This window comes from Vigna angularis, chromosome 2 (assembly GCF_016808095.1).
Source record: "Vigna angularis cultivar LongXiaoDou No.4 chromosome 2, ASM1680809v1, whole genome shotgun sequence".
Taxonomy (NCBI): domain Eukaryota; kingdom Viridiplantae; phylum Streptophyta; class Magnoliopsida; order Fabales; family Fabaceae; genus Vigna; species Vigna angularis.
In genome coordinates, this window is record NC_068971.1 from 17,063,751 (window position 1) to 17,079,875 (window position 16,125).

The following is a 16,125-nucleotide window of genomic DNA, read 5'->3' on the forward strand; positions in this document are numbered from 1 at the left end:
ATCTACCACGTATAGACTTGACAAGTAACAAATTTTTTTTCGTAAACAAAATTAAAAAATTAAAAGAACCCAATAAACATATGACATATCATTAATGCCGTTAGCATTTTTTTCTTTCAAATAAAAGATATATACGCAATTGAAAAGTTCTTTTAAAACAGGACCAACTTCATATATCCTCACTAAAGTGGGACCATTATTAAACTTATTTTTTTATCACGATTATTATGTGTTTTTATTTTAGATAAGCCTCACCATATTATATAAACTTCTGAAAGTTGAAGCATCTTCTCCGATTTATCCAAACTTGCGATCTGTTAGACAATCAGTGATTGAAGAATTCATCCATAGCAGCCATGGTGTTCTTATTTCCAACGCTTGTGTCCATGAAGCTGCTATCATTATGGCTGCTTCTACTTGTAATGGCCCCTTCTCTCCACGCAACATTGTCTTCCTCACTCTCAGTTCAACATACAGAAGCAAACACTTTGTTGAAGTGGAAAGCAAGCCTTGGCAACTCAAGTCAAACATTCCTGTCTTCATGGGATGGCAATAGTTCATGCAATTGGCTTGGAATTATTTGTGATCACTCAGGATCAGTCTCCAGCATAAATCTTACAAACATGGGATTAAGTGGTACACTTCAACCTCTCAATTTTTCATCATTTCCAAACATTCTCACTCTTGATATCAGTCTTAACAACTTCACTGGCAGCATTCCTCCTCAAATTGGGGTGTTCTCCAAACTCACTCATCTTCATTTAAGTTACAATTATCTCACTGGACCAATTCCTTCTGAAATAACTCAGTTGGTCAATCTTCAGGTTTTACGTTTGGAAAAAAATGTTTTCGATGGTTCTATTCCTGACGAAATAGGTGCATTAAGGAATTTGAGAGATATTAGCATTCAAATTGCCAATCTCACAGGGACAATCCCAAAATCTATAGGAAATTTGACCAGTCTGTTATTTCTAGATTTTTCCCAGAACAACCTTTATGGACATATTCCTCACGAAATTGGGAACTTGTCAAACTTAAAGCAGTTATGGCTACGAAATAATAACTTACATGGTTCAATTCCTCGAGAAATATGTAAGTTACAGAACCTAGAGGATTTGGATATACAAGTAAACAATATATCTGGCAACATTCCCGTGGAAATTGGGAAGTTGGTCAACTTGGTCTGGTTATTCCTTTCAAACAATAACCTTTCGGGTTCTATTCCTCGAGAAATTGGAATGCTAACACACTTGAATCAACTTGATTTGTCCAATAACTCTCTGTCAGGTACAATCCCTCCTACAATTGGAAATTTGAGCAATTTAGTGTATTTCTACATGTATCACAACCATCTATCTGGATCCATTCCTACTGAAGTGGGCCAACTCCATTCTCTTTTGACGATCCAATTGCTAGATAATATTCTCTCTGGACCCATCCCATCTTCCATCGGTAACTTGCTCAATTTGGATTCTATTCGTCTTAATGGAAACAAACTCTCTGGAAAAATTCCTTCGACTATTGGTAACTTGACAAAGCTCACCACACTTGTTTTATTTTCAAATAAGCTGAGTGGATACATTCCAATGGAAATGAATATGCTTAACAACCTGGAAAATTTTCAATTATATGACAACAATTTCATTGGTCAGTTGACTCATAATGTTTGCAGTAGTGGAAAGTTGATAAAGTTTACTGCTAGCAGTAACTTTTTCACAGGTGCAGTACCCAAGAGTTTGAAGAATTGCTCCAGCCTCTGGAGAGTTTGGCTTGAACAAAACCAATTGTCAGGAAATGTGACGGAGGATTTTGGTGTTTATCCAAACTTGGATTACATAGATCTGAGTCATAATAACTTTTATGGCCATCTTTCTCCAAAATGGGGGAAATGCCATAATCTCACAAGCCTCAAAATCTCCAACAATAATTTATCAGGAAGCATTCCACCAGAACTAATTCAGGCAACCAATTTACATGTACTTGAACTGTCTTCAAATCACCTCGTAGGAGACATTCCCGAAGATTTAGGTAATTTGACCTACTTGTTCAAACTCTCTCTCAATAATAATAATCTTTCAGGGAATGTTCCTATACAGATAGCCTCATTGCTAGATCTTGACACTTTAGAGCTCGGAGCAAATCGTTTTTCTGGCTTAATTCCAACTCAACTTGGTAATTTGGCCAAGTTATTACACTTGAATTTGAGCCGAAATAAATTTGTGGAAAATATTCCATCCGAGTTTGGTAAATTAAAATATCTTCAAAATCTCGATCTTAGCATGAACACTTTAAGTGGAAAAATACCACCAGTGCTTGGAGAGTTGAAAAGCTTAGAAACATTAAATCTCTCACACAATCATCTTTCAGGCGATCTCTCCGGCCTTGACGAGATGAGAAGTTTGATATCTATTGATATATCATACAACCAATTACAGGGTCCACTTCCCAACATTCCAGCCTTCAAAATGGCTACAATTGAAGCATTGAGAAATAATAAAGGCTTGTGTGGTAATGTCTCAGGCTTAGAACCATGTCCAACATCACCAGACAATTATGAAAATCATCATAAGACTAACAGATTCATATTGGTATTTTTACCCATTGGTTTGGGCACTTCCATGCTAGCATTATTTGTCTTTGGAGTGTCTTATCATTATTATCGAAGCTCAAAGAAGAAAGTACAAGAAGATGAAGAATCACCAGGTCAAAATCTCTTTTCGATATGGAGTTTTGATGGAAAGATGGTGTATGATTGTTGTAAAATATTATTATAATATTGCAAAAGAAACTTTTGCAACGTTGAAGTTTTGCAACGTTGAGAGCAACGTCTTTCTTTGGCCAACGTTCATAATGGAACGTTTATAATTTTGCAACGGTTCTTCCTGCATGCTTTATAAATATAAGCATTCCATCTCATTTGAAGTCACGCACAAAAACAAATTCCAATCTCTATTTTCTCTAGATTTCCTATACTTCTATCTTGTAGTCTAAATCTTATATCCTGGGTATATATTTGAAGAGATCCTTGCTAGTTCTGATATCCTCAGAGATATTCTGGGAAGTTCCTGTTGTATCCTGGGGGACTTGCGCAATACACCGCGGATAAGTCCTTAAGGACAGTGACTCTACACGCCTCAGGAAATTGCGGTTCAAGTTTTTGTCAGCACAATTTACAACAATCTTAAGGACTTATGGCTGACAACAACAACAACTCAATCCCGAAGACTCAGAATATTGCTTCCGGAACCCAGACGGTCTTCGCAAAATCTCTTCCGGACGTGTCAAAAATCGAGATTTTCTCTGGACAGAACTTCCGACGCTGGCAAGAACGTGTGTCCACCCTGCTTGACATGTATGGAGTTGCAACTGCTCTTTCATCTCCGAAACCGGACTCCAGTCTTCCTTCAAACTCAAAACTAGTTGAAGAATGGACTTACGCGAACAAGGTATGCCGACACACTTTGCTTAGTGCGCTTTCTAATGATTTGTTCGATGTGTATTGTTCCTACAAGGAAGCGAAAGACATTTGGGATTCGTTGATTCTCAAATATACTGCCGAAGATGTCGTCAGACAAAGGTTCGTTATAGGAAAGTACTACCGCTGGGAGATGATTGAAGATAAGGATATGAAGTCGCAAATCAATGAGTACCACAAGCTGCTCGAAGATATCAAAGCGGAGAACATCCTTCTACCAGATGAATTTGTTTCGGAACTGCTGATCGAGAAACTGCCGCCTTCTTGGACTGATTACAAGCAACAACTGAAACACAGACACAAGCAGATGCCACTCTCAGAGCTCATCACTCACATAATTGTTGAAGATACCAACAGGAAAGAATGTGCCGCTGCAAGAGCCAAAACCTTGTCTGCAAAAGCAAATGTGGTAGAGGATAGACCTGCTCCCAAAAGGTACGAACACAAACCTGATCACAATAGGAAAAACCATTTTCGAAAATCCCGTCCAAATGGATTTAACCCCACCTTTAAGAAGAAAGGAAATTGCTTTGTGTGTGGAAAACCGGGACATCATGCACCACAGTGCAGGCGCAGAGCAAGAAACGACAATCCTCCTAAGGCCAATATAGCTGAAGGAGATGACATTATAGCTGCGGTCGTTTCACAAGCAAATTTGATGTCCAATGTGAGTAATTGGGTGGTAGACTCTGGGGCTACCAGGCATATCTGTGCAAACAGAAGTGCCTTTACCTCTTACATCAGTGTAAGAGAAGGAGAAGAACAAGTTTATCTCGGTGATTCCAGGACAACTCCTGTCCTAGGAAAAGGAAAGGTTCTTCTTAAACTCACATCTGGGAAGACTCTGGCCTTGAATGATGTCCTGCATGTTCCTTCTATCAGAGTTAATTTAATCTCGGTATCAATATTGGGAAAAGCTGGGGTTAAAGTGTCATTTGAGTCTGACAAGATCATTATGACAAAGAATAATGTTTTTGTGGGGAAAGGATATTGTGATCAAGGTCTCTTTGTACTTAACATTTCTGAAATTATGAATGAATCAACTTCTTCTGCTTATATTGTTGACTCGTATGATATATGGCATGCTAGATTAGGACATGTAAATTCTTTGTATGTCTTAAAATTACAACGATTAGGATTAATAAATATGCATGATAAACAGAGTAGTAAATGTGATATATGTGTAGAATCTAAAATGACTAAGAAAACATGTTATACCATAGAACGTCAAACTGAACTCTTAGGATTAATTCATACTGATCTAGCTGATTTGAAACAAACCATGTCTAGAGGAGGTAAAAATTATTTTGTGACCTTTATAGATGATTATTCTAGATACACTAAGGTGTACTTAATCAAACATAAAGATGAAGCCTTTGATGTGTTCTTAACCTATAAAGCAGAAGTAGAAAATCAATTAAATAAGAAGATTAAGAGGATTAGATCAGATAGAGGTGGAGAATATGTACTGTTTAATGAATTTTGTGTTAAGGAAGGTATCATCCATGAGGTAACTCCACCATATTCACCTGAGTCTAATGGAGTAGCTGAGAGAAAGAATAGAACCCTTAAGGAAATGATGAATGCTATGCTTATTAGTTCTGGTGCACCTGAAAACCTTTGGGGAGAAGCCTTACTTACTGCATGTTTTTTACAAAATAGAATACCTCATAAGAAAACTGGTAAAACTCCCTATGAGCTGTGGAAAGGATATCAACCTAACCTTAAATATTTAAAAGTGTGGGGGTGTCTAGCTAAGGTGATGTTACCCGATCCTAAGAAAAGGAAAATAGGTTCTAAAACCTCTGATTGTATGTTCTTAGGATATGCCGAACATAGTGCTGCTTATAGATTTCTGGTTCTCAGAAGTGATCTGATTGAGCGTAACACTATAATGGAGACAAAAAATGCTGAGTTTTTTGAACATGTTTTTCCTTTAAAGGTTAGTGAGACGTCTCAACCTGTAGATAATACAAATAGTGATGCTTTGTGTGAGGAATTAAGAAGAAGTAAAAGACAGAGGAAGGAAACTTCATTTGGTAATGATTTTTATACCTATCTAGTTGATAATGATCCTAGTAGCTTTGTAGAAGCCATTAGTGCTCCTGATGCAAAACAATGGGATAAGGCCATTAGGACTGAAATTGAATCAATTCAGAAAAACAATACTTGGACTTTAGAAGATCTGCCTAAAGGAGCAAAACCCATTGGTTGTAAGTGGATCTTTAAGAAAAAGTATCATCCTGATGGATCCGTAGAAAAGTATAAGGCAAGATTAGTAGCTAAAGGTTTTACTCAAAAACCCAACATAGATTACTTTGATACTTTTGCCCCTGTGACTAGGATTTCCTCTATTCGAGTTTTGTTAGCCTTAGCAGCTATCCATAAACTAGTGATACATCAAATGGATGTTAAAACTGCCTTTTTGAATGGTGATTTAGAGGAGGAAATTTATATGACTCAACCTGAAGGATGTGTTGTACCAGGTCAAGAGAATAAAGTTTGTAAACTTTTAAAATCTTTGTATGGTTTGAAACAAGCACCAAAACAGTGGCATGAAAAACTTGATAATGTTTTAATTTGTGATGGTTTTTCACCTAATGATGCTGATAAATGTGTGTACTCTAAATTTGAAAATAGTGATTGTGTCATTATATGTTTGTATGTGGATGACATGTTAATTTTTGGTACATGCAATGAAATTGTTGCTAGAACTAAACTGTTTCTAGGATCGAATTTTGAAATGAAAGATATGGGTGAAGCCAATGTAATTTTAGGTATTAGAATCATAAGGAAAGGAGATAGTATATTACTATCCCAAGAACAATACATTGAGAAACTTCTTAAGAAGTTTGGGTTTTATGATCTGAAACCAGTGAGTACCCCTTATGATGCTAATTCTAAATTAATGAAAAATAAAGGAGAATCTGTATCTCAACCTCTGTATGCCCAAATAATTGGGAGTTTACTGCATTTAATGAGTTTTTCAAGACCTGATATTGCTTATGCAGTAGGTAGATTGAGTAGGTACACTCAATGTCCAAACCAGGAACATTGGGATGCACTTGCTAGGCTTATGAGATATTTAAGAGGTTCAACGGATTATGCCATTGAATATAGTGGATTTCCCGCTGTACTAGAAGGGTATAGTGATGCTAACTGGATCTCTGATTCAGATGAGACAAAATCCACTAGTGGTTATGTATTCACACTTGGGGGTGGTGCGATTACATGGAGATCAGCCAGACAAACCATTATTGCAAGATCAACAATGGAATCTGAGTTTGTCGCTCTTGAGATGGCTGGTAGTGAGGCTGAGTGGTTGAAAAACTTCTTAGCGAACATTCCATTAGGAATGAAACCAACCCCATCGGTATCTATACACTGTGATTGCCAATCGGCAATAGCTATAGCTAAAAACAAAAATTACAATGGAAAGAATAGACATGTTCAATTGAGACACAATTTGGTGAAGCAGCTGCTAAAGAGTGGAACAATTTCCATTGACTATGTGAAGTCAGAAAGGAATCTAGCAGATCCTCTGACAAAACCCTTGGGAAGAAATATGATCTTAGAAACATCGAGGGGAATGGGACTTAAGCCACTGGCAAACAAACAAGTGATGGTAACCCAACCTTTGTGATTGGAGATCCCATGAATAAGGTTCATATGGGTAAAAACAAGTCACTTGTTAGTTCTGATAGCACTAAATTGATTTTAATCAATTATGTCCATTCTTATGGTGTATGGGAAAGTGCTAGAGACTGCATTTTGAGAGGTTAAACTTTGTCATTAAAATTCTTTATGGTGAAAGAATTTTAGCCTAAACAAAGTTTTTAATGATTTTCATATCCCTTATGGGTGGTGTATGATTTGCAGCATACACTTGATGAAATCACCTATATGAGTGTCAAGTGGGGCCGCTTGCATGAGATCTTGGCATGATCTCTAGAGCACTCATGAATACCGGGCACGCGCATGGCCTAATTAGCGCAACACAGCGATAACAGCAAGAATTGTGGGGGTGTATTGTGATTGATAAACCTCTAACACACGTCAAGTGTCTTTGGTTCATATAGCTTGCTATACCAATTACATTGTGTGTTAAGTTTCTCAATCTAAGACTGGTTCATATAGCTTGCTATACCAGCTCTGATGCATTACATCTTATAAGACCCAGGATATAAATACTCTTATCTTATTTTCAATCTCTGATTTTTCATCTGAACAAAGATTTGCGCTATTGCTTTATACAATCATTTTCCAAGTTTACACAAAGATGACATACCTTTGTTTTGAAAAAGGATTACCTGCAAAAAGAGAAATCACTTTTGAGACAGAACTGTTTGGATCAAAGACATTTTCTTTTAACTTTCTTTTGCAATATGTGGGGGATTGTTGTAAAATATTATTATAATATTGCAAAAGAAACTTTTGCAACGTTGAAGTTTTGCAACGTTGAGAGCAACGTCTTTCTTTGGCCAACGTTCATAATGGAACGTTTATAATTTTGCAACGGTTCTTCCTGCATGCTTTATAAATATAAGCATTCCATCTCATTTGAAGTCACGCACAAAAACAGATTCCAATCTCTATTTTCTCTAGATTTCCTATACTTCTATCTTGTAGTCTAAATCTTATATCCTGGGTATATATTTGAAGAGATCCTTGCTAGTTCTGATATCCTCAGAGATATTCTGGGAAGTTCCTGTTGTATCCTGGGGGACTTGCGCAATACACCGCGGATAAGTCCTTAAGGACAGTGACTCTACACGCCTCAGGAAATTGCGGTTCAAGTTTTTGGCAGCACAATTTACAACAATGATAACATAATTGAAGCCACAGAAGATTTTGACAATAAACATCTCATTGGAGTTGGAGGACAAGGAAGCGTTTACAAAGCTGAATTGCAAACAGGTCAAGTTGTTGCTGTTAAGAAACTCCATTCAGTACAAAATGGAGAAATGTCCGACGTTAAAGCTTTCACAAGTGAAATTCAAGCTTTGACAGAGATTCGACACCGTAATATTGTGAAGTTATACGGGTATTGTTCTCATTCCCGATTCCCATTTTTGGTGTATGAGTTGATGGAAAAGGGAAGCATAGATAAGATTTTAAAAGAGGAGGAAGAGGCGATTGCATTTAATTGGAAAAGGAGGGTTGATGCCATTAAAGGTGTGGCAAATGCTTTATGCTATATGCATAATGATTGTTCACCTCCAATTGTTCATCGAGATATATCAAGCAAGAATGTTCTTTTGAATTTGGAGTATGTGGCTCATGTCTCAGATTTTGGAACGGCCAAGCTTCTAAATCCTAATTCAACCAATTGGACCTCATTCGTGGGAACATTTGGATATGCTGCTCCAGGTATTCCTTTCTTCTATAATGATTCTGTAACTTTTCTTTGTTAGTCTTATACTTTAATAGACTTGTATGTCTTGTTTTACTTTTGTGAAATAATATGATAAGTTTTTAAATTTGGTATATAGAACTTGCGTACACAATGGAAGCAAATGAAAAATGCGATGTGTATAGCTTTGGGGTATTGGCACTGGAAATAGTTTTTGGAGAGCACCCTGGAGAGTTTGTAAGTTGGTTAGTGTCTGCATCGAATATGATGGAGTCAACACTTGACATTTCTTCATTTCTGGGTAAGTTAGATGAACGTCTCCCACATCCTACAAAACCTATGGCTAAGGAGATAGATTCGATTGTAAGGATGGCAAATGCTTGTTTGACTGAAAATCCTCGTTCTCGCCCTACCATGGACCAAGTTGCCAACTACTTTTCAAAGTAGAAGTCATGTTCATTCAATTGATTCCACATCGTCGTGAAGAAAGTTGAAATGTTGAATTTACCGAATATGCGTTGCATTGTAATTTTATTTTCAGTCTTGATGTTTCGTCACTATGTTTGTCTTTTGTATTTGAGTTTAGTTTTGTCTTGTGCTGTTTAATTGGTATATTCAGTTCAGTGTTGTGGGTTTGTCTTAAAAAAATTGTTACCTATTTATATATAATCTTGCTGTGGCAAAATCTTACAAAGTGGTGATTTACATTTGGAATTGGAATTGGTTTTATTTCATATACAACTAGTCCCGACAGACTCTGCATTTATTCGGCATTTTTTACTTTCCGATACCTTCTGTATTTATTTTTGATAAATATAAATAGTATTTTGAGTCTTGCGTGTAGGGTTAAAGAGAATGTGGAGTTGGTAATATTTATCAAAATCGTAGACATATTTTGAGAAGTTAATTTGTGTGAAAACTAGTGCCTTGAATTGTAATTTGGGGAACACCAAAGGGACTTGATAAGTAATGTTTAGTAACAATTATCGTGTCATGATGATGCTTATGTTTGTAATTATATATGTTATGTGTTCTGGTTTAAACTATGATAATAGACAAGACCTAAACGAGTTTTGTTATCTTATATTCATATATAAATTTAATCTCATATATAAAACTTTCGATTATAAATTTTTTTATTCATTCTCATTTCACCAAATGACAGGTATATCCCTGTACCATACTTATTTTCTTATGGTTTTAATATTAATTAATTAATTTTTATAAAATTATTAAAAAAAATTATATGGAAAACATAATATTATCAAATATTCAATATCAAAAAAATTTATTCTAATTTCTTCAATCAAATATATTTAGCAATACATTATAATTATAGTGGTATACATTTTCAATTAGAGTACTAAATAAATTTCCATAACAACCAAAACATTTATTAAATTTACAAAGTTGATAAGATTTAAAATTATTTTTAAGAGATTACAAAAGTAAAACAAATATTCAAATATAAAAATATCTTAAATTTAAATGTCTTTTTACTCTCACCCTTTAAATTTTAATGAAATCTTTTTTATAACAGTAAAAATTATAATACACCACTTTAATGAAATCACATAAAAACAAAAATTAAACTAATAATAATTGAAATTTAAGATAAATCTTTTATCTTTTGAACTCCAATATATATTGGATGCTGATCAAGAAAATTCATAACAGTGATATTAAATTATTATATTATTATATTATAGTAAGCGAAATTTTTTTATACGTGATAGAATTACACTTATCATAATGAGTTAGAAAAAAATTGAATATATAAAAACAATATTCTACATGATAAAAATAAGTATTAAATACAAATATTAAAAAGAAGGAAAAGTAATTAAATGTGTGTTAGAAAAAAAATTGATAATTGAATGAAATCGTACAAAAGATCATAAATGTATAAGTAAGGGTATGATAAGATAAAAGTACCTTACAGACAGAAAACGTTCACATATGAAATTAGTCAAAGTGTTGAAAACAAAATGAAAATTATTTTAGTGAAACAATAAGAGTATTTTACATGAAATAAAAATTAAACATAAGAGAAAAAAGGAGATAATTTTTTATATTACTTAGTAAATCAAGGATTTATGCTATTGAACGCTTAAATTGAGAGTTAAACATTTTCATAGGAAAAAAAATGAACAATAAATAAAATTATTAAAAAGGAATAGAAATATTTAATTATGAAACATAAAAAATATTTAATTTACATACATCATTTGAATATAACTGCATAAATGTTCTAATATGATAGAAAATATCTTGAAAAAGTGAATTGATTTCATGGTAAACCCAACAATTAGAAGAAAAAAAAGCGTAGCTAAAAGAAAAAAATTATAAAACTAAATACTAAGAATATATATATATATATATAATATAGGAGGAGTATTTTAGTAATTTAAACACAGATAGGGATGAGGACAGAGACAAAATGGATATGTACATAGCATCCTCATTCTCATACTCAATTAAAGACATTGAGTATTATCTATGTTAAGACAAGATCGTCCATAAGACTAAATTGCACTAAACGCTCTCATATGTTTTGAAGTTTATCAAACAACATTAAACGAAATGAGTATATGACAATGTTATCACTAAAACATCAGAATAGTTGGTTTAACATCTCCAAAAAATTACACTAAAATAAAGACCTTAACATGAACCAGAGGAAAACTGACACCAAACCTCCCATTTTACGTTATAGCTTTACAAGCTAAATCTCTTTAATCAAACTCTAACCTACCAATTTAGATTATCAAAGAATTAACATAATAGAAAAGAGGTATTTAGCTTCCATTAGCTTTTAGAAGATCAAATTGTTCTAGAAGATCCTATACCGCTTTCTAAAGATATGTTGTGTTTGAAATAATGAAACTTGTTTATAACAAAACTATTTATAATAATACCATTTAATATTAAAATAATCGAGTCTCACTATTTTTAAACTACCACCACTTCTAAAATACCATTTTCTCGGATATTTATAGTTGGAATATAGGTAAAGAATGAAGACACTATGAAAACCATGTAACTTAGGCCAAGTCTTAGAAAAACACCTAGGCATAAACTGGACATACCACTGAGCGATTCCCTAAGTTAAAGCGTCAATGAGAGTCTTGCTAAATAGAAATGTTATACTGTACCAGACATTAATCAGTCAACTCTCAATATAGTTAAGTAGGTAAAAGTGTCAAGACAATGTTTTTGGAAAACACTTTGAAAGTCTCAATTAACATTCCAAAAACTTGTGAAAGAAGACAACTTGATAAACATACTTACTAAATAGAGTAGAATCTTAAAGCGTTTACAAAAGCTAGATGATACCATGTGTTAAGCGATCCGCCTTAACCAACGATGAAGTCTTCAATCAATTACTAGATATCTTAGTGAGAAGCTTAAATGATAAAATCCTACCTAAACGGTAGAAAACATAGAAAGCACTTTGTTGTTTTGAACAAGTATTAAATGTTCAACTTTAAACACAACAAAAGTGATAAGAGAAAAGACATATCTGCATGCATATCTACTCTACTTTGTGCATATTGCCTATTACAAATTAGAAGTGGACGTTAGGAACAAAGAAGACATTCACGGAATGTTCTCTCCATCAAAAGTCGTGCCAAATAAATAGTACTACCTACTTTTGTCAAAGTACTAAAAAAGCAAGTATCACTAGTGTAGAAAAGGTCTTTAACGTCACCTTTTAGACGTCCGACCCTCGAATATCCCACATAAAAAATGACCGGTCACACTTTTGTAAATAAGTTAACATTGTAGACGTCCGACCTGGCTGGTCCCCGACGTCTGATGGGCAAAAATACCAAAAGTCATTTTATTTCGCAGTGTAGACGTCCGGGCCCCTAGGTCGGACGTCTGATGTCTCTATAGACGTTCGGGCCCCTATGTCGGACGCCTAAAGACCTGACAGGTAGCTGAAAAGTTGCCCTGTTCCACTGCTTTAGATGTCCGGGCCCCTAAATCGGACGTCTGATGATGGCAAAGAATACCAAAAGTCATTTTATTTCGTAGTGTAGACGTCTAGGCCCCTATGTCGATCGTTTGATGTCTCTATAGACGTCCGGGCCCCTATGTCGGACGCCTAATGACCTGACAGGTAGGTGAAAAGTTGCCATGTTCCATTGCTTTAGACGTCCGGGCCCCTATGTCGGACGTTTGATGTCCCTATAGACGTCCGGGCCCCGTATATCGGACGTATATGGCCTCCGCCAAGTGTGAGTCTAAGTCCCATATTGGATAGAAATGAGAAAGTAGAGCATTATATAAAGATGAAAGACCCATTAACCCATTGCCTTAAGGTTTTGGGTAGAGAGTGGTGTCAATCCCTTATATGGTTGGGCTCATATCTCATTTGGTATTGGGTCTCCCCGGTGAACCCCCTCCTTGTTGGGTATCGGAGCCGATGGTTTGTCTTGGTGATTAGCTTAGACGAGTATAATGATCCCTATACCGGAAGTCTTCCTGGCAAAGGGTATTCAAGTAAAACGAGTTTGATAACTATTGAAAAACTGTTATTTTTATACTTAAAAATTGACCTCAATTACAACCTTTATGCCTTAGAAACTAGCTTGAACTCATGATTTTGTTAAATTCTTGGAAATAATAGAGTTGGACAGGTTTTATGCTTGATTCACTTGTTTTTGCAGGTTTTTAGATGAAATTTATGAAAGAATTGAAAAGGGATAGAGAAGGAATCAGAAAAGGACACAAACAGTGCAAAAAGAAGTGAAAGCCGCAACCACCGCTCAGGGGCATTTTCCCCCTGAGCGGCATTTATAACACACGTTAGCACCGCTAAGGGGCAACAACGCAGCTGAGGGGAAGAACCGCTACGCACTAGTACCACTGAGGGGCATTTTCCCCCTAAGCGGCATTATTTTGGGCTTGGGCCTATTTTTCTATACTTTTTTAGAATAGTATATAAGCTTTAGGACGTCCTAGGGTTTGTATCTTTAGCTGGAACGAAGTAGAAACACACTTTCCACCCCTTGGGGGTAGAATTGGAGATGGTGACGGCTCTCCACTTCTCTTTCTCGGGTTTTTCTATCTCTTCTATTCTTTCATTCCATTGTTCATCTAGTTCTTCCATGACGATGGGGAACTAAACTTTTATTGTTGTTGGGGAATCAATGTAAATCTTTAGAAACTCTCTTGTATGGAATTTGTTCTTCAAGATCATCTATATGATACATGCTTTCTTTCATTAATAGTTAGGGTTTTTCTTCTTTGCTCAAAGCATGCATAGTTTAACTCATTCGATGTCATGATCATTGATTTTGTCGATACGGAGACGTACGGGGAAGTCTAGATTTTGGGAATCTCTCCCAACATTATATTACCAACCTAGAGATAGGAGTATGATAGTTGGTTGCCTTTAAGCTTCTGTTCACTATAATGTATGATTAATTGCTAGGGAGACAAGAGATTGTAAACTAGTGATTATGATTAGGCTTTCTTCGCCGAGAGATCAGATTTAAAGTAATTTAGAAAGTGGCATTAACATTAATGAAAAGATTGATGAATTCCTAAATACAAGAGAGTGGAAAAGATTAACTTGATAAACCCCAACAACATATTCATCCATATAATTCAATTCACGCTTTTGTTTATCCTTGCCATTGATCATCATATGCATTTATATTTACTTTACAGTCTTTTGCATTCAAAACCTATAACATTTTGTTCTCAAGTCTTAATTAATTAAATAATCACATAAGTGTCTAGGCCTTGAGTCTCTTGGGAAACGATACTTGGTCTTACCTGTTAGAATTGCTGTAGCGGAATTGTTAGCGTGGAATAACAAACCAAAAGGGTTTTTAATACGAACGTGTGCCTTTTAATTTCTACTCAATTAAACTTACCAAGCAAATAATAAAGACAAATAAAGAGAGTAAGGTTGAGAGAAATTTGCACAGATGATTTTATCCTGGTTCGGATCTTACCAATCCTACGTCCAGTCGCTTATCTCAAACAAGATAAACCTTTTTCACTAACACAAAACAATTACAAATTACAATCACAAAGAAACAATTTGTAAAAGTTTAGAAACCACCTCTCTTGATACCACAAGAGATGAACCTACACCTCCTTTGAGTCTTCACAAAGGATGAACACCCCCTCCGAATACTTCACGAAGGATGAACTTCCTCTTCCGAACACCTCCTCAGACACACCAAGGATGAATCGGCTATTTCCTCTGTCATCGTAGCAGCACTTAACCAGCTCCACAGACACGAGTTTCACAAGCCGAACAAGAACACACAAGTCTCAATGATTTCTGAGTACTAGAGCACAAGGGAAGAGTTATTTTTGAGATAAAGAGTGAGCCATTTTATAGACTCAGCCTAATACCCTTCCATTCTTCGAAAACGGGCCATCTAACGCATTTAATCGATTAACATAAATATTAATCAATTAATAATGAGTACAACGGCTAGTTTTTCAAATCTGAAACCCCCAACGGCTAGTTTTTCAAATCTGAAACCCCCAACGCCTAGTGTTAATTGATTATTCTCAGGAATAATCGATTAACTAATCGATTATTATTAGCTTTAATCGATTATTACAGGGGCAATTGGGTTTTCAGTGTCAGCCTCGTTTTAATCGATTAAAACTGGGTTTAATCGATTAAAACAACTTGTGGATGATTCTCAACAGTAAATAAATCAAATATAAATTACAAGAATCAACCCTAATACATATAAGAGCACTATTACATCAACTCTGATTATTATAAAAGCTTTATAAAATATAGAGATCTTCAATCTGTCTTTATGGATCTTGACTTGTGCAAATTTGTTCATCATCAAAACTTCATCTTTGATTTTTGCTAACATTCTCCCCCTTTTTGATGATGATCAAAAACTCCTTTGATTTAAAGCTTTTAGTAATAATCTGGATAAAACACAACTTATGGAAGAAAAAGTGCATTAGTGAATAAGCACAAATAAGCAAATAAGCTTTAAACATTTTCTCCCCCTTTTTGATCATAATTAAAAAATTGTGTTTGATGTTTTCCCCTTAAGATAATACTCCCCCTTAATAAAAGCATGTATGCATATGAGCTAAAAATATTTCAAATTTAAAGATTCATTCAACCATGCACAATAGGATATTTAAAGCAAATATTTTTAGGATAAAGAGCTTATAAAACATTGTTTAAGCATACATTGAACTTTATAAGATAGGAATTTTTAAAAAAAAATGCAATCCTAAGATATTTCTAAAAATTCTTAGATCTCTTCTAATGTTTACCCCTTTAGATATG

General features: G+C 34.9%; 1 protein-coding gene across 1 annotated transcript; it reads left to right on the forward strand.

Moving 5' to 3' along the window:
* The first annotated feature begins 320 nt into the window (after positions 1–320).
* LOC108327321 (MDIS1-interacting receptor like kinase 2) lies at positions 321–9,504 on the forward strand. The gene is made up of 3 exons (XM_017561037.2): positions 321–2,748; positions 8,297–8,845; positions 8,968–9,504. The coding sequence occupies exons 1-3, from the start codon at positions 357–359 to the stop codon at positions 9,273–9,275; spliced, it is 3,249 nt and encodes a 1,082-aa protein (XP_017416526.1). The 5' UTR covers positions 321–356; the 3' UTR covers positions 9,276–9,504.
* The last annotated feature ends 6,621 nt before the right edge of the window (positions 9,505–16,125 follow it).